This window comes from Paramormyrops kingsleyae, chromosome 1, assembly GCF_048594095.1.
Source record: "Paramormyrops kingsleyae isolate MSU_618 chromosome 1, PKINGS_0.4, whole genome shotgun sequence".
Lineage (NCBI taxonomy): Eukaryota > Metazoa > Chordata > Actinopteri > Osteoglossiformes > Mormyridae > Paramormyrops > Paramormyrops kingsleyae.
In genome coordinates, this window is record NC_132797.1 from 4003843 (window position 1) to 4027428 (window position 23586).

General features: G+C 52.8%; 1 protein-coding gene across 2 annotated transcripts in view; it reads right to left on the reverse strand.

The window, feature by feature from the left end:
• The window catches only part of LOC111833267 (homeodomain-interacting protein kinase 2-like), a 49996-nt gene that overhangs the window by 8528 nt on the left and 17882 nt on the right, over nucleotides 1–23586 (reverse strand). Inside the window, exons 3-10 of one of the 2 annotated variants that reach the window (XM_023791365.2) lie at nucleotides 10057–10180; nucleotides 7637–7756; nucleotides 7112–7198; nucleotides 4491–4675; nucleotides 3986–4148; nucleotides 2590–2704; nucleotides 2115–2239; nucleotides 249–376 (exon numbers count right to left, since the gene is read on the reverse strand). In XM_023791365.2, the coding sequence (XP_023647133.1) occupies nucleotides 249–376; nucleotides 2115–2239; nucleotides 2590–2704; nucleotides 3986–4148; nucleotides 4491–4675; nucleotides 7112–7198; nucleotides 7637–7756; nucleotides 10057–10180 (1047 nt within the window). Of the gene's footprint in view, nucleotides 1–248; nucleotides 380–2114; nucleotides 2240–2589; nucleotides 2705–3985; nucleotides 4149–4490; nucleotides 4676–7111; nucleotides 7199–7636; nucleotides 7757–10056; nucleotides 10181–23586 lie in introns of both variants that reach the window. The other variant, XM_023791364.2, reaches the window with a different exon arrangement.

Here is a 23586-nt window from a genome sequence, read left to right on the forward strand (position 1 = left end):
CTGGCTGAACTGGAACGCTAGTGGGATATTACATATTTAAAGACCCTACTGGTTATACCGCATGTATGTGATGAAAGTCGCGGATGTCGTCAGGGGAAAGAGGAGATCAGAGGAAATAAAACATTAACGTCCTTCACGCTTCAGTGCCGGTGTCTCCGGGGAAACGCCAGGCCCAGCATGATTTTTGGGCTTAACCAGTGCAGATGAGTTTTGGCCCCGCCCTCTCCACCTCCCCCATGCACACTCACCTCCAAGTAGCCAGCGGCTGTGCGGTCGCCATGGCATCGGGGATGACGGCGGTGTGCGGCACGGACGCGTGGGTCAGCTGCTGCCAGGCCGGGGGCAGCAGGATCTGCTGGGTGCCGCTGGGCCAGGGCTGCTGGAGGGACAGGGGCAAAGGACGAGTGTCGGCTGTTAGCTTGGTGCGTCTGGTTCCAGCCTCCAGCTGGAGCGTGCTGCCCCCTATAGGGCCAACATTGGTCACTGCATTTCTTAAACATTAAAGCAATAGTAGCAATCCAAACTGGTACAGCTAGGGGGCGCCGACCAGACTAGCACCATGTGAGGCCCGGCTGGATGAAATCAAAGGGGGAGGAGCTGCGCTGGAATTGGGGGGAGGGGCTGGTGTCTGCCCATGGGACACACAAACCGCTGGACCAGGAGGAGTCTGCAAGAGACCGGGGGCCTCCACTCTGGTAGTATGAGAGGTCATACTGCTATCTGCAAGGCAGGAGATCACAGAGGATCCCCACTTCCTGTTTGCTAGATTCCCTAAACCTAACCCTAACCCTAACCATCCACTCTGGTAGTATGAGAGGCCATACTGCTATCTGCAAGGCAGGAGATCACAGAGGATCCCCACTTCCTGTTTGCTAGATTCCCTGCCCTTTTTTCTTCCCCCTCGCACTGGCTATGCAACCTGCCTGTCTATTAAGAAAAAGAATTCCAAACAGGTTTCTCTTCCCATGACGACAGCCCCCCACCCCCCACCCTCCACCCTTTCCTTCTCCAAGCAAAGAAACCTCTTTGTCACCTCAGGCCCCAGAAGGTCCACCCTGCCCCCACTTCTCCTCGATTGTTCCCACATTTTCTGCATTCTTGATCCAGATAAAGGCTTGGCACAGCCCAGCTGGATCCTCCACGGTCGGGGCCCACGAAGGCAGGGGGAATGTTTAGGGAGGAGGGGCCGCCCCGCTTTAACCCGACGATAACAAGACTAAGGCCAAATGGCAGCGGCCAGGGACAGACAGATCTGCATGACCGTCCATCACCTAACTGGGCATCGAACTACTGCAAACAGATGAAACCCAATCTCTGACATCATATTGCGCCCGGTGGAAAAATCCGGGCCGAAACAAGGACAGCATTGCCAAGACGCAGAGAACACGAGCTCAATCTGGACCATTGGGTTCCATGCAGCTGCTTGTTGATGTGTCAGCTCTGCTGGCGGGCCATTGCCCGTGTCCTGTTTGCAGCCGAAGAACGGCGAGTACAAACACGAGATAAGGAGAGGACGAGAGCAGGGAGATCATGCAGAGCAGCACCAGAGCCGCTCTGCGGATACGTGCACTGAGATCCCAGAGATTCATGCTGACTATCGTCTCAACAAGCTGTTTGTTAATGCAACAGGATTATAAATTATAAGGGGAAGGAACATCAGGGTGAATTCTGCTGCACTCATAGTGTTTAAAGGCTGAAAAACAGCTCAGATGTTCAGTCACTCCACTCATGAGGCACACACCCACATGCTACACAGCTGTTAATATCTAACCTGCCACTACCAACCCCCCCACACCTCCACCCCCCCTTGACCGGAGCAAAGCTATTTCAGCCCCCAAAGGGGAGGACAGGGATATTATGTTAAAATGCAGCCAGTGTGATTAGCTGTCAGGACAAAGAGCATGACCGCACTTCATAGCTGGAGGAGAATACTGTGGGGAAAAGCCAGCAGGTTTATATCTGTTGCCATACTGAGTTTCAGATACGCAACTTCGGAGCGAACGTCACAGAGCGAGTCTGAGCAGAGCACAGAGAGGAGTGTCCGGCCTACTTTAAAGGGGAAAGAGATACTTCAGAGAGGACTCCGGGATCTGAGCCTCGGCCAGCGTTCCTACCTGGGCCAGCAGGCCGGGCTGGATCTGTAGGGGCTGAGCACCGGCTGGGGCCTGCGTCACTATGGGAACGGCGCTCTCCATTCGGACCGAATAGCCGGCGTGTTTGGATGGCGAAGGCTGCAGCCCTGGGGTGGGTGGGTGAGTAAAGACAACAGGTAGCAGTGTCAGTAAATCTGAGACGCGACAGGAGACGTTCTCACGGGTGGGGCCACTAGGGCACCAGCGCCAGCCGAGAGCTGACTGGCCACCAAATTGTCCCTGCCCTGTCACTCACTGATTCAAAATGCATCACTGGCTAATGATGAGGTTGCCCGCTGGAGTATTAGTTATAGCCCCTCTTATGCCTCCCACATTGCCCGTGGACAAGATCCATCGCTAAAATCAGCAGCGACGTCAGGAGTATATATGAGCTGAGGTCCCTGAAACCTGTACGCGAGCGGCTGGAATCCTCAATACCCCCCACACACACACACACCTTGGAACCCGGGGGGGCAGACGATGAGGGCCTGCTGGAAGGGGTCCGGCCTGGCAGCACAGAGCTGGGGGGCGGCAGGTTGCAGGGACACACCCCTCTGGGCCATGGCAGGGGGCTAGATTCAGAAAAATGAGGGGAGGGGAGGAGACCAAGGGAGCTTATCATATTAGGGACTAACCGAGGGAAAATAACATCTGCTGTGTTTCCAGGTTCCAACCCAGTTTTGACTGACGGAAAATGTAAAGCCATTCTAAGTAGCTGACACATGTAAAAACAAAAAATATCCAGCTGAAAAACAGGAGCTGACAACAATATTTTCCCTTATCATGCATAATCAAACAACCAATACAAGATACTGTCACGACAAGCTAGAATCCAAGATCTGATATATAAAGATGTGATCTGATTGGAGGAAAGGATGAAAGGGGTGGGACTTTCCATCATGTGATTTTCTTGAAACTGAAGGAATAATTCATTCGCTGTGACCACACAGTGAGCAAGTTAAGGGCTTGGTGGGACAGAAATGAGAGTGGAATTGGCCTAGATTAACCACACAAACTGAAAGTGGAAAAGGCTGTTTTTCCCATAATTCTATTCCCTGGCCTTGGCTCAGGAGATACCTGCCTCAGAAAGACGCAGAGAACCCTATAAATACTTCTGTGGTTCGTGGTAATATAACAATTTGGTGTGGACAAAAACAGCTGACGATGGCAGCGTGTTGTGGGGGTGGATCAGCCTGAACAGCACTGTGCTAACCTCCCCCCCCCCCGCCACATATAAGGAAAGGTGCAACGTGCATACACGTGCAAGGGTGAGCAGGAGACACGGACGCCCACTCACCAACCCGCCGTGCGAGGTCACGCTGTAAACACACCACTGATATCCGCTGACATTTGCTACTGTGCAAAGCTAAGCATGCCGTCTGCGGATAGGCCCCGCCTTAATTGATCTGCCGACATCTCGTTAAACACCCAGAAAAGACACTTTTCATCTTGGACTTTAATGTCCAATTTTCATAGAAGTGCCTACAAGGAACTGCAGTGTTTTCATTCAGACGTTAATCGTTTCGTTATTTTATTGTCTCACCTGTTTGGCGTGTATAACGGGGGTGTCGTATTTCTAAATGCAAAATCATAAGCATAGCAAGGGGTATAGAAACCAGAACCCTAACTGTAGAACAGCAAAGGATTAGAGCACAAAGTATGAACTCATTAATGCCTTTGCTTTCAAACAGGAAACATTCTGCAGGAACCAAAGCAGCCTTTTCTGTGGTCTCAACTTTTGTTCGTATTTCGATATATAAAAATGAAGTTTCATGAAAGTAAGCAAAGAAACGCGAGTGATCTTCACACACATCTCTCTCAGCGATAGGCGACACGGTCACAGGGCTCCTGACCTGGCTGTGCACCGTGTTCAGCTGGTTGTTGAAGGTCATCGTGAGGTTGGTGGATGTGCTCGGGGCCACATGTGTAATGAAGGGCGTCTTGCTCTGGTTCACCGTGTCGTACATGTTCACCCGTCTCTTGCAGATCTCCATGTTTTGGAAACAAGACTTGACGCTGAGAGAAAGTGAGAGAATGTTTTCTTCTTTCTAGCACTTCAAAGACCAGGCAGAACCATTGTAAAGAGCAGAAACACCATAAAGCGCTTAATTATTCAGCAGAAAAAACATAATAGGCCTTGTAAACTCTGTCTCCTTAACAACTTCACATGAAAACAGCTAAAGACCCGCCCCCCTCCCTGTCGTTTCATCTGGAACCAATCAGGACATCAAACCTCAGATCTAAGCTAAATGTTATTATGATTCAGACAGACTTCTGGGTATGGGACATTGTAATATTCCATCACAGCTGGCTGATGAGTGCGCCCCCCAGCAGACACTGCCCCCCACAGAGACCTACTGGGCACTATGGGGGAAGTCCAGCAGGTGTGTCATGGTGACAAAGGGGTGGTTGAGCGTCTCGATGGGGGTGATTCTTTTGTCCGCGTCGATCGTCAGCATCTTTGTCAACAGATCTATGAACTCCCGTCTGTCTGCCTTCTCTGCCAGCATGGCAGTTCCCTCCAGGTCCGTCGTCATGTTCACCTGTGCAAGACGGGGAGGGCGAGTGCGTGAGGGAAGCACGTCCGCTCGATACCACCAGGGGGCGCCATCTGACTCAAAGCCTGCTACGAGGATTCCAGCAGAAAATTCCAGTTCCATGAACCACAGTTTGAGCCGTACAAATAATCGATGGGCTGCCTGTAATGTTTCAGCCCGCATGGCTGGCATCGTACTGATGCACATAAATATTTGCTTTGGTATTAATGGAGGTAGTCTCAGCCAGTTAGGAAAACAGAGATGCACATGGACACAGACACAAAAATTGTGAAACACGGGGACTATATGTTACGCAAGGGGGCGGGGTTTGGGTTAGCAGGGTGCAGAATGACACAGGAAGAATGCACCCATATGCCCAGCAGGAAAAGAAATAATTGACAGAATAAACACAAACTTTGGTGTTGTCTCAGTGGTGGAGCCGGGAACAGTGGATGGGCACCGGTGTGGCAGCCTTGTATGAGCAGGAAGAGCCCTATCAGCCTCTCTGATGCAGTTCCAGTCACCCACACGGCTCGGATATGTCCCCCCCACCCGCACCCCACCACCACTTGAGATAAGGGCGCTACTACAAACATACAGGCAGAAAACAATCCCACAGTCCTCTGCGGGACAAAGGTCACATTGTGAGGTGCAAGCCGACAGCTGGATGCAGGATCTAGTAATGGCATCTAATTACACGCACGGCGGTGGGCCATGCTCAGAGCATGGTGACGGAGAGTGCGCTCCACAACCATGAACGCGCACTGCTTCCTGTAAACCTCGTTCCCAACACCTGACCTACAAAGTAAGGGGTGGAGCTTCCACAGCTGGCCATCCCCAGGTGGGTAGGGCTCCGGGCCCAAGCTTTACGGCTCGCATCCTTACAGATGCGGGTCCGAGTGCTCAGACTTTGGGCAACTTCCCACCAGGCTGTGTGTCGACGTCTGGCTTTCGAGCGGGAGGAGGAAGGGAAGAGGGGGGAAAAACTATTCATCAAGAGGGAGGAAAATGAATGAGGGGACAGTGACTCTCTGCAAGGCTGGGGGGGGGGGGGGGGCTGTCTGTCACAGGAGACATGAAGCAGAGCCAGATTACGGGACCGGCAAATGAAAGCAGCCCCACACCTCCTGATCCATCTGATCCCTACCCATCTGCCTGGCTACACTCGACTGTAATTACCACCCCCTCCATCTTTAATAAGAATCAGCCCCCCCCCCCCAAAGCCTTCCTGGGTGCTAAGCTCCTAGCACAGAGCCCGGGGGACGTGAACGGTACACCAGTGCCGTCCTAGCTTCTCGGGTGACGCCAGTTCCCAGCCGGATAAAATGTGGTCCTGTATTTAAATAAGGGGGCCAGGGGGGGGTCTTCTGCATACCCTCTTCTGGAACATCTAAAAGCCCCTTAAGGTCAGTCGTTTCGGTCTGAGGACACGGAAAACATCTTGTGGAAGTTCGTCCCAAAGGGACACCCCGCCAAACACCATGGCATGCCTTCAGAGTCATTCCACCCCGGCAAGAGACCGCAGACTGAAAGCTTCTTCCACAATCCCAATGTACCCATCTGATGGACCTTAAAGTCTTCCCGTCCTCAGAGACACGCCTGGGCGGACAGATTGCAGAGAAACAGCTACTTGTGATTCAGAACGCGGCGTTAGAGACACATTAAGGACACTTTGCATAATCAGAGATTTATGAAGTATGCCCCCCCTCCCCCCCCCCCACAGGCCAGTGATCAGTTAACTAAGGGCTCATACCACAGAAAAACAGGGAAACATATGGCCAGGCCATCGATCAGCTTTTCCTGCAGCAATGACAACAAACACAGGAAATGGAAAAAAATAAAAGCAAAAGGCCACGGTGACCTGGGCCAGAGGCACATGTGGAGACGGCTGCTTCCCGTAAGCGGGACACGCTCCTTTCCGGGGGTTGCGTAACCAGACTGATTTGTTCACCGATGTGGAATCATTCATGCAGCGCTCCACGTGACAAACATTCATGGATACAGTGAGGAAACGGCGTCTGGTGAGGATCTGAGCAGGGAGGTCCTCTGTTAGAGCTCCACGCAGACAAAACAAGGCGTTCTGGGCGAGTTCGAGGGAAGGATGCTATTACAACTCGACGGAGCCTTAAATAAAACTTTAAAGATGAATTTTCCCAAGTGGGTCAGACATCCAGTGTTCAAACAAATCCACTGAGGCTCTGGCCAAGATCAAAACAGACAGATGAACACAGCAGAGCAAAAAAAGGCTTCTTTTTTAAAAAAAATATAAAGTGATGACCAATTAGAAATCAAACAGCTTGTGTTGGACTAATCAGAAATCAACCATTCTGATTGGCTGAGACTGACTGGCTGAGCATGTCTCCACACCATGTGATCAGTTTATTTTCACGGTGTGATGTCATGAATTAATAAGCGTTATTAACAGTAACAGGATCCACCTACCTGCGCCATGTCATCCAAACAGTTAAAAATGTACTTTCGCGCCTCCCTTGACTTGATCCCTGTCTCGCCCTCATGGTCCTCAGGCGTCTGCAGAAACAACCAGCAGTTTTACCCAGATGTTTCCCAACCCCCCCCCCCCTTACACCACCCTGCCACATCAAGTGGTAGTATTGTGAGGGCCCCATGTACACCCCCCCCCCCCCCACCATCAAAAGCAACCAAATACTAAAATACTACATGAAATTGCTTGTTCAGCCTGGTGGGGGTGTCACCATCACTGAAACGTTTTAGCTTTTAATGCTATTGTTGTTAATTTGTGGGGATGGCTGGGGAGGGGGCCATGGGCTATCAAGCGCCCCCACCCCCGCCTAAGAGGGAGATAAGGGAGCAGGGTGTGGACTCTGGGATGGGTTTAGAGGGGAGGGTTAGGATGACCGCTTTGGCCAAGCCAGTAAGGGGCAGTTTGCATTCAGAGCACAGAGACGTTCTTGGGCGCGTGCGTGTGGTCTGAACTGGGCCACGTACCTTCAGTCTCCACAGCGGGTAGGCAGAGTCTGGGTCTCTGTTGAAGAACCTGGTTGTCTTGGTCCCTGCACTCAGTAGATACTCGGCCGGCAGGCCCTGAGTCTGGGAAATGTACCGAATCTGGGGGGGACAAGAGGATTGGCGCACCATGACAAGGGGAAAACTCCAAAGAGAGACAGTCGAATACGGCGCGATGGAAGGCAATTGGCAATACTTTAGCCTGACAGAGAGTGTTACAGGGCAGTAGGATCCAGGTGGGACGGAGGGGTGTGTACCCCCCCAGTATGTAATTTGGCTTCATTCATCCCCACAGATGCAGAGCCAGGCCTGGAGCTGACCCCACAGCCTTGGAGTGACAGCAGGGTGCTTAGCCACCACAGGGGAATAAGGAAATCAGGATACAAACAAAACACTGTTTAAGAGACAAAGCTACAACCAGGCCTGGGGGGGCAAGATGCTTTATTTCAGGGACGGCGGGACCCTCTATCTATCCCGACCAATCAAAAGAGGGAATCAAGAGGGAACATAGAGTCCAAGCAGCGGAGGCGGGGAACCACGATCAGGGGCTTCTTGGGGGCGGGGCAAGAAATGAGACAAAGGAACGTCCGGGGGGGGGGGGAACCAGGAGGACCTTTCATATGCTCCCCCCAGCATTATTATAGCTTAGATTCTTCAATTTACTTTTTTAAAATACTATTTCCAGTTTTCATTTGGAATGCAGCTTTGTTTTCGTCAGTCGTCACTAAAGGTATATTTCCATTTACACTACAGGCAAAAAGTTTGGGCCCATCCTCTGATTAAAAAAAAAAAAAAAATACTCTGCTTTTTCAAACTTATTATAAGAAAATATTAGAAATAACTAAAACGAATGTAACTGACTGAAGTGTGATGTAACATTTTACTGTGCATTGTAAGTGCAATTTAATGAATGTGAGTGTCTGAGTACGAGTTTCATCAAAATAACCAGCCCTGGCCTTTATCACAGCAGCACAGATTCACTGCATCCTTTCTGGCAATTTTTGGAAATAGTTTGTGTCCAAACCCTCCCAGCACCTTTTCTATCATGCAAACAGTTGTCTCAGACGCTCATTTTAAACTTTTTGGTCCAACTCGTCCCATGGATAGACTTTCGTCTGTCCACAAGACCTGCTCCCAGTGCTGAATACTCCAGTGTTTGTGTTATTAACAAGAGAGAGAAAGACTACTATAGGCTAAACACCACAATGTAAAGGTTTTCTGGCAGCAGCTCGACCGTGCAGCGCAGCCGCTCTCAGTCTTTGCTTGACAGTATTAAGACACACTGGTTTCCCTCTGTTCACGTTAATCGCAGCCCTCAGACCTCTGCAGTCATCTTCCAGTTTCTTTTGCACGTCACAACTAAGTCTTGATCCTCAGCCTTTGATGTCACTTTCCTTGCCCCAGACCGTTTCTGGTCACTGTTACTTCCTGTCAACCTTTTTCTCTGTGAACAGTAGGTCACTCCATGCTTAGAAGCATTTAACTTTCTGGCTACTTGGCGATGAGAGAACCCATCTTCACTCAAAATTTCAATTTGAACACTCTGTTGCCTTTCTTGCCATTACAAACATTAAAAAAATATTTATCAAAAAAATCAGTTGTGATACAGAAGATCCAACAGAAGATTGAAATGAGGAGCAGGACATTAAACCTCTCACAATCTGATCTGGGACAAGGCGGACGAGTGGCTATTGTTTAGTTTATTAAGACATAATCAAAATAGACCAAGAGCAAATCAGGTTCTGACATTAGTAAATAGAATTCACAAACACAGTGAATGTCAATACACTAAAGACAGACCTGATATGTCGTCTTCAAAACCAATAGTTTCAGCTTTTGTGGCTAAATGATGTGTTACTACAAGATATAAAATACTGAAAACAATTCAGTTATACTTGTTTTTAGTATTTCTAATATTTTCTTGTAATAGAAGTTTGACAAAAAAAAAATCTGAGGGTAAGCCCAAACTTCTGGCCTGTAGTGTAGGTTTTTATATATTTAAGTTTCAGTTTAAATTTTAGGAATTTTATTTCTAGGGAAAGAATGAATGTAGAGCTGTTCTGTGTGTCTGATCTTTAGAGAACCCTACATTCCATCACGTTATGGGCTAATGTCCTCAAAATGGATGAAACACATTCCAGGTATTAATTGCCCTTAGAAAAAAAAAATCAGTACTAGCTAAACATTATTTAAAAATGGTAATGAAAGTATCTGATGTTTGTTTTTATTTCAGTTAGTTTCAGAAGCATATTAACATATTTTAACGTTTTCATTTAGTTTTTTTTTTTTTTAAGTTTGTACCTTATTTTATTTCATTTTACAAGAATGTCTGTCTTCTTTAACAGTAATAGCTCTGGTTGCCCACCCACCCCGAATCCCACACCCCTCCCCCCAAGGCTTACCTGATCGTACTCGGATGCTCCTGGGTACAACGGCCACCCGAGGAAGAGTTCAGCGATGACACAGCCCAGAGACCACATGTCGATGGCTTCACTGAACGGCAGCCCCAGGATGATCTCCGGAGCCCTGTGGGGGGGGGGGGGGGGGTCAAAGGTCAGGAGCGGCGACTGTAACGGCGCCGCATGACGGCGAGGGAGAGTACGTGCGAGTTCCCGTGTCCGCTTTAGTGGAAAAAAAGGAGTTGCAGCGAACGCAACAGAGATAAGCGGACAGCGGCACACACGGGGGCCCGAAGTGCGGCGGCCCCCCCAGCCGCCTGCCACAGGTCATTTATTTGACATCTGGAAGCTATAAAATAGGCAAGATTAGAAGCGGAACTAAACCCTGGGTGCAGCCCGTGTCGGACGGGAAGGCGGCCTGTTCACAGAGTGAGCCAGGGTTGGGGGGGGGGGGCAGACTTATCGCTCCATCGTGGCGCCAGAGAACCCAGCCTTCACCAAAGCGTGGCTCCATCCCTCACCCACCCCCCCTGTGATATTAAAGACGTACCCTCCTCCGTAATAACCCCCTAAGAATGTGCTCAGGCACCAGAAGTGTTTCCAATTTGTTTCAGAATAACCGCTTTAGGTGTTTAAGTCTGAATCCACATGATCTGAGTGAAGATCATACATCAGAAGGACTCATTTTCATCTGGGGGGGGGGGGGGGTGACAATCTACCTGCCCCCATGTACTATGACAACCAGTGGTGCCCAGCGATGACATGACCAGCCTGTGACGTTCCACCTTTAGCACGGTACCCCCAACGTGGTTCCATTGGGTACGTCAGCCTGTCCTCCCCACCTGCAGCTACATACTCATGGCCGGCGGGTCACAGCACAGCCGAGAATCAGGAACGGCGCCTCCAGTGGCTCCCTGTGTCCGCAGAGGGTGACGGAGGGGCACAGGACAGGCCACACCTCGGGGCATGAAAAGCTGACCCAGAACATCCTGTGGCTCAGGCCTGCACAGCCTCCGGGGCTTTGATGTGCCACCTCAAACAGCTCCGATACGCAACACCAGCCGCAACTGAAGATGTAAGTGGGGGACGGGGGGGTCTGGCTATCATGCTCATCTGGAGTCTATTTGGCGGGACGTTCTTAAGCGACAAGGCGCTAATTCCTAACCCCTCGTCAGTGCGACGCCTGTGGCTTGCTTTCTGGGCCACACAGATGACGTGGGGGGGGGGGGGGGGGCTGGAATCTGGCTTTCCCATGGGCTTCCTGTTCTCCACAGCAACCTCAGGGACAGTAGCAGGAAGATGGAGGGGGGTTTGAGTCGGTAACATGGGAGAAGACAGACTGTACAGCCGCTCCTCCCGCCAGGCCCTGGGAACGGGGGTGACGGCAGCAGGGGGCAGAGGTCGTGTTTCTGTGCTGAGATAAGGCTCATGTGCGCAAACACACATGGACTGGGAGGCGTGCATGAGCACACACACACCACGTGTTTCTGACTGCGTGCACACACACACACCACGTCCAAGTGACTGCACACACACACCACGTGTATCTGACCGTGCGCACACGTGCGCACACACACACACACCACGTCCATGTGACTGCACACACACACCACGTGTATCTGACTGCGCGCACACACACACACACACACACACACACCACGTCCATGTGACTGCACACACACACCACGTGTATCTGACCGTGCGCACACACACACACACACACACACACACACCATAGCCATGTGACTGTGCACCTGTACACACTTGCCACATACATGCACATCATCATTGAAAAGTTTAGGGTCACAGAAGTTTTTTTGTCCATTAAAATAACAGATTTAATCAGAAATACTGAGTAGACGTTGTTACTGTAAATGACCATCATAGCTGGAAATGGCGGTTTTTAGTGGAATATCTACATAGGTGTACAGAGGCCCATTATCAGCAATAATTAGTCCTGTGTTCCAGTGGAATGTTGTTTATCATTCAAATTTATCATTTGAAAAGGTTAACTGATCATTAGAAACCCTTCTGCAGTTATATTAGTACAGATGAAAATTGTCGTGCTGATTAAAGAAGCAATAAAACTGACCTTCTTTGGACTGTTTGAGTATCTGGAGAATCAGCAATTGTGGGTTCGATTACAAGCTCAAAATGGTCAGAAACAAATAACTTTCTTCTGAATATTTTATTCAGATCTGTAAGTCTCCCACCGATCTCTAAATAAAAACTCAATGATTGACTGATGACCCCACCCCCCCTCCAGCAACCCCCCAACAGTCCACACAGGCACCAAATCCAAAGTTGCTACAGCTTGATGTATGATTGACGGATTGATTCATACTTCATCCTGTTCTGGTTTCTGGATGACACAGATTCCCAAGCACAGGAGCACATTTCTCTGTGTAGGAGAACATTCCCAGGGGCCAGTGGTAAACAGCCCCCCCCCCCCCCAACACCGCTTCCCGGGATGTGCCGGAAAGTAGCGGCAGAACCGCGGCTGAAGGTCGCATTTCTTTGACAGCGCAGCGCCCAGCCATGCGAGGAGTCTGCCCTCCCCCCCAGTCGCAGCGTCAGCTCCAAATGGACGTCACTAAGATCCTTGTCTTTCTTCCATGACATCAAACAGGAAAAAAAAAAAAGAGCACAATCCCCTGGGCTCCCCCCCCCTCCACATCTGCGGCAAGCTCCTCACAGATCCTATAAACCTGCCCATGCCCTACCTCCTAAACAGACCATCTGCCCCCCCACCAAAACGGGACAGTGGGAGCTGACAGCCTCACTCAGGCTGACCCCCAGAGGTCAGGGACACTAGTGCCATTGATCAGAGACCTAGTGGGCACTGTAGCACTGTAACGGGCACACTGGGCTGAACTGTGCCTCCTGCTCAATGTGAAGACACACTGCAGTCTCTCTGATTTGCTTACTCTGCCACTTAAGCCCCCCGGGGCACAAATCAGGCTGATTACGTGGAGACGGATCAGCAGAGTTTTTGCGAGAGGCGGTCAACAGGGGTGACTATTTAAATACGCCCCGCGGCATGATGGTCCGTCCTGGTCCAGACTGGCAATGGAGCTTCCCAACAAAACGCTGACTGCAAAACCTTCTGGGGACTGGGAAGGTACAGAAAGGTGGTGACAGAAACGGCTGGTACTGGAACGAGAAGCGTTCGCGACGCCAAAGCTGCTACACCACGCCAGCCGGGGCTGCGACCTGTGAACTGATGACGTTTGAAAATCTTTGTTTTATTTCATATGAAATTTTATTTCTTTGTGACATTTGATCTGCAGAGGTTCTATATAAATGAAGTACATACTTACTGACCTACACGCGCTGAACTCATCTCCTGGATGGCGATGACCTCAACACCACAAGCCACACCTCCCCTTATCAGCCCCCCCCCCCATTGCGTGCACAGGGATGAAGCCAAACAAACCGGGGGGGGGGGGGGGGGGGGCTTCTGCTCTCGGCTGCATAATGAATTCCATGTCCCCCCCCCCAATTTGTTCCCCAGCGTGAGACACTGATCTTATCAATTAAACATGGCATGTGCACCTCCACAGGCTGAGTGGAAACAGGCGGCACTGAGTCACCTCCTCCGTGATGGCAGGGGAGACGGGGGACGACTCCAGCCCCCCTCACACGGGAGCCAAAGAAAAGCTCTGCAATTAACGGGGCTGTCGGCCGTCCCCAGGATCCGCCAGCCAAGTCCGGAACCAGAAGCCAGGACGGCGGGTAGGGTCCGATCCAGCTGACTGCCGGAGAGAAGCCAGCACCACAGTGGGAATGTACCATGTCGGTGCTGGGGGTGGCGGAGGGCGGACCCAGAAGAGCACATGACTGTTTGCACATTGAGGATTAAATGTCTGATTAAAAATGCAAGGTCTTCATTTTTAGAGGCAGTTCGGGTTAAGGGTCTCGCTCACGGGAACAACAGCTCCCCCACAAAACGATCTCGTCATGCGCAATGAAAGCGGGCTCCCGTGCCACTGAAATCCCGGGCCCCCCCACTTCCATGAGGAAGACATCCCAAGCTTTGCTCGCAAATCCATCCTAAACGTTGGGGGATTTCTGCGTTAAGAACCGCTGAGAGAGGCTGGTAATCAATCCCCTGCGGCGGTTCTGCCCCGCAGCCATTGGTAAGCAGACTTAATCACGTCTTAAGGAGCTTCTCTGCCTTCTTTCCTGTTCCTCTCTGCCAGCAGTGGCACCCTCACTAAACAGACGGGACAGCAGGCACTACCAGAGAGAACAGGACAGGACCATCCATGGCCCCATTCATGGTGCACGAGCAGCAATAACCCCCAGAATGCCACCTGCTTTGAGGTCTCCAGACAGCAGCCAATCAGAGGAGGTGGGCTGAGCCCAAAAACACAGAAGCCCATCTGTTTAAACACCTCAAAACTCTACTTACTGCAGCAATGTGATTTTCCACTAAATAAAATGGGGCACCAATCAATTCTCGACTGTAAGAGACAGAATGAGCTTTTGGGCAAGGGCAAATCTAGGATTATTTAAAGTGGAGGGCATAAGAGGGGCCGTAATTCATACAGAGTGTCCAACCATTAGCCAAGGATATGTTTTGAATCCGTGATGGACAGGATAATGGGCCAATCAGCTTTTAGCTGTGGCCAGCACCCTTTGTGGCCCCGCTCCCGCATATGCCCTTGAATCCGTGATGGACAGGATAATGGGCCAATCAGCTTTTAGCTGTGGCCAGCACCCTCTGTGGCCCCGCTCCCGCATATGCCCTTGCATATGGGACATTGGGAGCCCAAGGGGGTCTAACAGGCTAACGCTGCATGTTTCCGTGAGCCACACGAGCACACGGGCAATGTGAGTAAGACAGGAAGCCTCTCCACATGTGTCTGACAGCAGCACACAGTCACGTTCCAAGCCGCCATGACAAGCGTGAAACACAGAATCGCAGTGGACCATGTTTGCCTCCCCGGGCATGCAGGCGAGGGTTTTGACACTTCAGTGTTAAATGCCAGCTCTCTGCAGCAGAGGGCTACGGCTGGGGGTGGGGGGGGCAGACAGTGAACCTGGACTTCTTGCCTCCTGAGCCCAGGGCATAGAATGTGCTGATTAAAGAAGCAATAAAACTGACCGTCTTTGGACTGTTTGAGTATCTGGAGCATCAGCAATTGTGGGTTCGATTACAAGCTCAAAATGGAGAGAAACAAATAACTTTCTTCTGAACAGTCTATTCAGATCTGTGGGTCTCCCACCGATCTCTAAATAAAAACTCAATGATTGACTGATGATCCTCAACCCCTCCCCCCCCCCCCCCCCACCACCCCCCTGCAGGAAGCATCCCGGATCCAGGAAGCCGGGAATGGAGCTGGAATTCTCCCAGAGGCTCAACCGCAGGAGCCAAGGATTGGATGATGGAAGCGTCGCTCCAGGACAGGGCAGACAAGGAAGAGCAGAGTCTCCCGACTGCAGGAGATGGGGGCCCCCTTCTGACCGGAGAAGGGCAGACCTCAAGGGGGCACCACAGAGCCGCTCGCGATGAGCCACAGTCAGCCGCGGTCATACGAGGCCTTCAAAGGGGGCATCAGAGTCCAACTCCAGACCCTAACATGATCTGTGTATGTGCACGCATGTACGTCTGTTTGAGTGAGTGTCTGTGTGTGTGTGTATTTGTGCGCGTACGTGCGTGTCTGTTTGCCGAGCTCAAGCTAACAACGTCCGAGCCGCTAATTTAAGACTTTAATTAGCTGTGCTCCCGGCAGAATCGGATCACCTTGGAAACGGGTCCTAAACAGGCTCTTGGACAAAGGGTCCGCGACAGGAGACGGTGCGCACGGCCAGGCCCGGGCCCTCAATGTCCGCGCCCTGCCACACCGGCGTTAGCATTTCCGTTGCTAAGCCCCAACGCCTGCTTCTTCCATGGGTCTGTATCTGTAAGCTGGATTTTTGGCAAGACAATTTACCAGATTTAAGGTGGTCTGGGTTAATTGTAGGCAAAGATAAAGTAATTTTAAAGGAACCTAAAATCTGACAAGTTATCTAGCTGACCAATAACTTGCCTCGTGATACAGGCCCCAGATCTGCCATTTGCAGATGACAGCAATTGCAGGACATTGGGCAGCAGTAAGGGAGGTGCCCCCCCCCCCCCCCGGGGGCATGGCACACGCAAACACGCGCCAAACACGCGCCAAACACGCGCCAGCTCCGCAGACATCCAACACCGGAGCCAAACAGAGGTACCAGGGCACCCAACCACTGCACCCAACCACTGCACCCACACACTGCACCCACACACTGAGCCCTGATCCCAGATCAGCCTGTGACAGCGCTACAGTCAACAGGAGCAGTGTGCGGCCTCAGGAAGGGGAGGGCGCCCCCGGTGGCCGGGTGTGGAAAGGTTAATGCGATCAGGTCTTATTATCCTGAGCCACAACAGAAGCATGTCAAAATGGGGGGGGGGGGGGGGGTTTAAGATGCCCTTGATCTGCCCCCGTGGGACTGGGGGATGGGATACTGACCCAGCAGCTGGAGGTGGATGAAGGCCTGGACTCCCGCCCCCGCAGCCATTCCAGATGCCCTCGACGGCCCCGTGTGCGTGCAAATCTCAGGGCACATCTGAGCGTTTATCAGAGCTGGGTGTGCACCCTGCCAACGAAGACAATCTCAGGCATGGGGGGGGAGGGGAAACGTAGAAGCAGACGGCTCACCCCCCCCCCCCCCCCAGCTCCCACCCCCTCACCAGACAAACCTGGCACAGGAACACAGGGACTCAAAGCGTCGTAAGGTATCTCAACAGCCACACCAGCCCAGACAGGAGGAAACGACCATGACAGACACATTACAGAAACATCACCAGGTTATAGATTTGCCCCTTAGACTTCAAGGTCACAGAACATCTGAGATCTTTTTCATCAACAAACAAATCCAGATGGAATTAAGCCCCCCAGACAGCCCGTTTCGGCTGTTTGGCTCTCCGAATACGAGAAGCTGGTCCAAATCGCAGTCAGAACCCCGAAACACACCACACAGAGGACTGGGCCCATGCTCCACTCGCCCCGGAACTTAAAGGTCAGGCAGAACCTTCTGTGACGAACACAGCAGCCCTCAGACGGGGAACCGGTGAACCTACAGTACCTCTGACACCTGCATCGAAAAACAGCTCGAGCTGCTCAGGTAAACCTTCGGCGTTACTGCTGTTATACATGCGACACCCCCGAACCAGGGCATCTGTGCAAAGGGCAGACCTCGTCCCAGGGGGCCGCACATCGCTGGGGAGACACCACCGGACTGTGGGTGCCCCCTCCCCTGCCCTCCTCTGTTACAGTCTGCCTGAAGTTCGACGGAGACTCACACACTTGGAGGGGGGCAGGACAGATGCAAATGGCGTATTTGTGTATTAATCCGCAGCGTGGGAGTCGCCTCTGTATGCTTTTGCCATGGTAGAGCGTAACGAGTGCAGGCAGTGACCCAACAACACTCATGGCGAAATCGGGGCAGGACAACAGCTAGAGTTTTAGGACAAGCACAGCTGGCACCCCGGTAGCCGTGAAAAGGACAAGGAACAAAAACCGATCCATCGGCTGCTCAAAGATCAACTCGTAATGCCTGTGGGCTCGGCACTGTCGCATAAGACCATGCAAATGGGCCTTGACTTCTTCTGCCTGTATGGCTCATTTGCATACAAAGGGAAATCAGCAGGCTGCCCACCCCCTCAACAACAGCACAAGGTCCCAACAGGTGCCCCCACCTCTACCAGTCAGCCAGAGAGAGCTCGGATGTCACTGAAGCATAGCATTCTGGGCATGTCCGCTGTGTAGATTCACAAACCATACTATGGCTGGCTTGGGCTGTGATCTACCTGGAGCCAGTCTGTATACAGGGCAAGGACTGGGGGAAGGCAGACTGTCCGGGGGGGGGGGGACACAGGAGCACCTGCCTGTCTCTATACACCCTACATCCAACAGTATGTGAACACATAAATATTAAGGTATTTATGTCACACAGCGAATGTGCCAAGCGCTTTATTAAAGGTGTGAAGGGTGGAGTACATAGAGCTGCAGCGCAAACTGATGCTAATGATAACCACCTGGTCACATGACTGGCACACTCGGGCTCAGACAGCCGTGAGGAGGGACAGGAGCAGGGCCTGTCGCCTGCGTGGGGCTGGAGAGGACGGGCAGAGACCCGCACACGCACAGACTCCGAAGCAGGCACGCAGCGACTTCCTGGAGACCGTGGGCCGCCTACATCTCCGTGTAACCTGCTGTTTTTCTCTGTGGTTTCCCAGTTCCCCCCCCCCTCTCTGCTAAGCGCAGGGCTGGGGCTTGTGTGGGTGTCGAGGGCGGCCTCTTAACACACCATCCTCAGACTCTGCCTCCGTAAACACACACCACCCCACGGGCACAGGTCGGCTCACCGCGTTCACATTCACCCACGCACACACACACACACACACACACACACACACACACACACACACCCTGAAAAGCTTTGCCAGCTATTCTGGGGCTGCCTCAGTCACCTCTCTTGCTTGTTACGTGTCACACTGCATTTCCTTAAAAAGCGTAACGCTCATTATTTAAGAGACACCGCGCAAAACGACGGCACACTCCTTTCTGAGTGTTAACAGTCTAGCATGAGTCGGTAACAACAGGGTAACCTGCCCTGCATCAACAATCCCGACTGCTCGACGTCATCGCTGTATGGACTAACTGAGGATCTGCAGTGATGGGAACTCTGACCCCCATAACTGTTAACGAAAACCCAGCACGCAAACAATTATTTTCCCCAAACAAATTACACCCCATGTCAAAAAAAGCTGCAATGTGATCCGCTGTGATACACGGCGGCTTTGTACAGCTATTAGTCATTTTTAATAATGCATCAGCTTTGACAGCAGTGTATTTGGAGATTACAGCCTTGGGGCAGAATTTTCTTTTTTCTTTTTTTACTTCTAAAAGTGAACGATGTGCAGCATGTGAGCGAGCGAGCGATCCGACAGAAGGGAGCTCAGGCGAGGTCCGGATCGGACCATCTGCAGCTGCCCAGAGAAGAAAGACTGACGAAACATAGGTGCATGTCCCGCTGGTTCTCGCTACACCTGGACCCTGCAGGTTCTCGCTGCACCGGGACCCTGCTGGTTCTCGCTGAACCGGGACCCTGCTGGTTCTCGCTGCACCGGGACCCTGCTGGTTCTCGCTGCACCGGGACCCTGCTGGTTCTCGCTGCACTGGGACCCTGCTGGTTCTCGCTGAACTGGGACCCTGCTGGTTCTCACTGAACCGGGACCCTGCTGGTTCTCACTGCACTGGGACCCTGCTGGTTCTCACTGCACTGATTCTGCTTGTGAGAGAATGCAAAGAGACTAAAGCAAAGAAATGAAGAAACGGTGTAAATGGGAGACACGTTCAGACAGACACGCACACGCATGCACTAACAGGGACAAAACACACATGCAGACAGACAGACAGATGGGCACAAGATGGCTGGCTGCATGCTGAGGTGGGATGCACACAAGTAGGTACCAGAACAGTACCTACAGTTCATCATTAATTTAATATGGTGTGGAAAAAGACCGAAGCAAGGGTAGGCCTGCAGCAGGATGGCGGGGGGGAGGGGAGGGGAGGGACGAGGGGGCCAAGCCACAGGAAGCAGCTGAGCTCATAAATTGCTGAACTGCTGCGGGTGGGAATTCCTCCAGGGTGTCAGGAAAAGGGGCCGCTCCGTAACCACGGATATGATCCCGGCTAGGATCCCGCACCCGGCCACCGCTGACGGCAGGGGACTGGCCAGAATCCCGTGTTTGGAAGGGCGTTAATGAGGCAGCGAACTTGCAGACACCCAAGCTGAACTGCACGGGAGCCCAGACGCGCCTCCGGGGGCGTGCGAGGATCACCGGAGAGTAGTGCCAGCAAAATGCACAGTTCCGCATTTCCGAACTAAAGAAACAATAATTCCCTATTCTAGATTTTTATAAAATAATTAAGACCAAATATGAACACATTATACAGGCACTTGGAGTGAGCTCAGTCATTAGGATTTAACGTCATTTTAAGAGAACCCAAATCAAGTCGTATTTTTCAGGCCCTGAGACAATCTTTAACACTATAATATGATGGAAAAGGTGAAAACAAGAGTGGCTGGACGCTTAGCGATAGCACAGGGGGCGCTGTCTCCCCCCCCCCCCCACACAATTGAAATTCCACTCACAGGATCAGGGTCCTAGCCAAGCGGCGTACGTTACCACGGGAGCCACATTGGGAGAAGTTAATCAGGCCGGTAACCAACGGCAACCTCACCGATTAATAGGCACCGTAACGACTCCCAGAGCTCCTGACAGATTTAAAGGGGCAGTAACCGGCTTCGGCGGATATGGAGGCACAGGACTCGGACCGGCAGAGAGGGCTAGTGGTAACGGCCGGGGTCTCGGGTAAAGCGGCATGGGGCGGGGGGTGAGTCCCCGTTAAGAAGTGACAGGACGTTTATGACATTGAGGACAAACTCCAGCCTCCCCACCACACACACACACACACACACACAGCAACCCCTGAGGCTTAGTGAAGATAAAAGCCCCCATGACTATGAAAGCTGTCAAAGCCCAGCACCCTCCCACCTGCTCCATCCTCTATGGCTTCCATGGATCCTTGCAGAACAAGGTGGGCTTTCAGCCAAAACACAGTTTGACTTTCACACAGCTAAATACACTATTACTACCCCCCCCACCCCTATCCATCACCTGTGCTGCTGATGTGACTCTCCAGATTGGGGGGGGGGGGGGGGGGGGGCGCTGTGACTCACCCTCCAGATGGGGGGCGGGGGGCTGTGACTCACCCTCCGGATGGGGGCGGAGAGGGGGCTGTGACTCACCCTCCGGATGGGGGCGGAGAGGGGGCTGTGACTCACCCTCCGGATGGGGGCGGGGGGGCTGTGACTCACCCTCCGGATGGGGGCGGGGAGGGGGCTGTGACTCACCCTCCGGATGGGGAAGGGGAGGGGCTGTGACTCACCCTCCGGATGGGGAGGGGGGGGCTGTGACTCGCCCTCCGGATGGGGGGGGGGGGGCTGTGACTCGCCCTCCGGATGGGGGCAGAGAGGGGGCTGTGACTCACCCTCCGGATGGGGAAGGGGGGCTGTGACTCACCCTCCGGATGGGGAAGGGGGGCTGTGACTCACCCTCCGGATGGGGAAGGGGGGCTGTGACTCACCCTCCGGATGGGGGCGGGGGGGCTGTGACTCACCCTCCGGATGGGGGCGGGGAGGGGGCTGTGACTCACCCTCCGGATGGGGAAGGGGGGCTGTGACTCACCCTCCGGATGGGGAAGGGGGGCTGTGACTCACCCTCCAGATGGGGGTGGGGAGGGGGTTGTGACTCACCCTCCAGATGGGGGCGGGGAGGTGGCTGTGACTCACCCTCCAGATGGGGGCAGGGAGGGGGCTGTGACTCGCCTTCCAGATGGGGGCAGGGAGGGGGCTGTGACTCGCCCTCCAGATGGGGGCGGGGAGGGGGCTGTGACTCACCCTCCAGATGGGGGTGGGGAGGGGGTTGTGACTCACCATACAGATAGGCGGGGAGGGGGTTGTGACTCACCATCCAGATAGGCGGGGAGGGGGTTGTGACTCACCATCCAGATAGGCGGGGAGGGGGTTGTGACTCACCATCCAGATAGGCGGGGAGGGCTGTTACTCTCCAGAGGGGGGGGGGCTGTGACTTGACAGGGCACATCACCAGTAGTATGAGACACTGGTCACATCACTGGAAGAAGCAGACTCGAGAGCCCTCTCCATTTTTAGGCCTATCATGTGACCTTGTCTGCGAGAACTGGGCTGTCCCACGAAAATGAGGGAAGCGAAACCTCCTCCGGAGGCCCTGGATCTTCATGCCGGCCTCCCAGCAGCCGCGGGTTAACCTGGCGGCCCGGAGTCGCACTGGGCCTCGGCGCTAATCTCTATCTGGCACGCGGCGAGGAAGGTGGCTTACCGGTTATGTCACTAGGTTCTGCGGGGCGGGTGATGTAACCTGGATAAAGAGGATCAGACCAATAGGGGAGCCGTCACATAAAATTAACATGGGGCCTAAATCTGACAGGAAAGTTTCGCATCAGCTGATGCAAGCGCCTCGCCTTTCCATTTAAAGGGCCGCAACTCCTGGGTGGCCCCGGGGTTCAAGAGCATGACTCCTTTAACGACAATCAGGCTCCAAATGACAATCTAGACCGAATGAGACGGAAAGAGCAGCAAAGAGGAAGACGAAGAGTGATTGTTAGCCGGCTACATGATGTGGCACGGCCCAGGGGCACATGCCGGCCATGGCTGCCCTGCCCTGCCCTGCCCTCCCCTCCCCTCCCCTCCCCTCCACTCTGACTGGAGACCAACCCACCCCAGCCCCACTCAGAAAGTTTGCTTTCACTTTCGTCCTGGAATTAAGCCGGCGCTGATCCAGCAAAGGAGCTAACTAAGGACACTGGTCCTTCCCGGAGTCTGCAGAGAAGCCGGTAGAGGTCCGAACATCCCGAGGAGGAGGGAGCCAGCAAGCCGGCCCGCTTCCCCCCCCCCCCAGCCACATTTCCAAAGCACTGCTTACTTAACAGAATCCCTCTAAATGGCTTCCCCACTGTACAGTATAACAGCAATACCACTGCAGGGACTGGACTCTCCACCTTAACCATCAAACCGTCAGCTTTTCTATTAAACTACCACCCCACCCCCCCAAATAAACCCCCCATGACCTCTACAGTTACAGAACAAAGAGGATTTAAACAGAGCACTCACCCCACCTCCCCAGGCACCGCTTTAATCTGGAACCAGGAGAGGATGAGGCACAGACGAGTCAGAGCTGACCCCCCCCCCCCCCCCCCACCACGGTTCATTTTCCGCCACAGGCTTCCTGCCCGGGTGGATCCACAGCCTTACACAGCACACAAACACCACTGCTGGACCCAAAACAGAAACAGCAGCCCAAACCGCACCAGTGAGATTCTACACTCGGAAATGAGGCACCAGACCCCATCGGAGGCAGAATGGAGGAGAGTCTGCAAAACAAGGAGTCTGGACTCATCCAAACACCGTCCCTCAGCACAGGCAGAGCAGGAGCACCAAATTAGACCGGAGGGAGTCTGAGCAGTAAACAAAGGCGACGCGCCGTACGGAGAAAAGGCTCAGTGCAGAGAAGCGTGACGGTGGACATATTTATACACACGGAAAGTGTAATTTAAACCACGCCAGTGTGAGTCACTACCCAGTGCAGCCACCAGCTGGCCGCACACCAGCCTTTCATGGCACAATATGGATGCAGTTACTGGGCACAGACCTGCCAGGCATGCGGGGGCCGTGTCTGCCGGCCCCCCAGGAAAGGGCTGGGGATGCAGGTGTTCACAGTCTGCCCTCGATAGAGAACCAAAAAACAAAATACTGACTGCAAGAGAGATACAAGAGAGAGAAACTGAAGTTGGGGTTGAGGGTGTTTGGCTGTAGGGCCTGTTAGGGTCACCAGGAGGATTGTCCAGGTAGAAAATACAGGAGAAAATATTTCCCAGGTGCTAAATCTACACTGTGATAAAC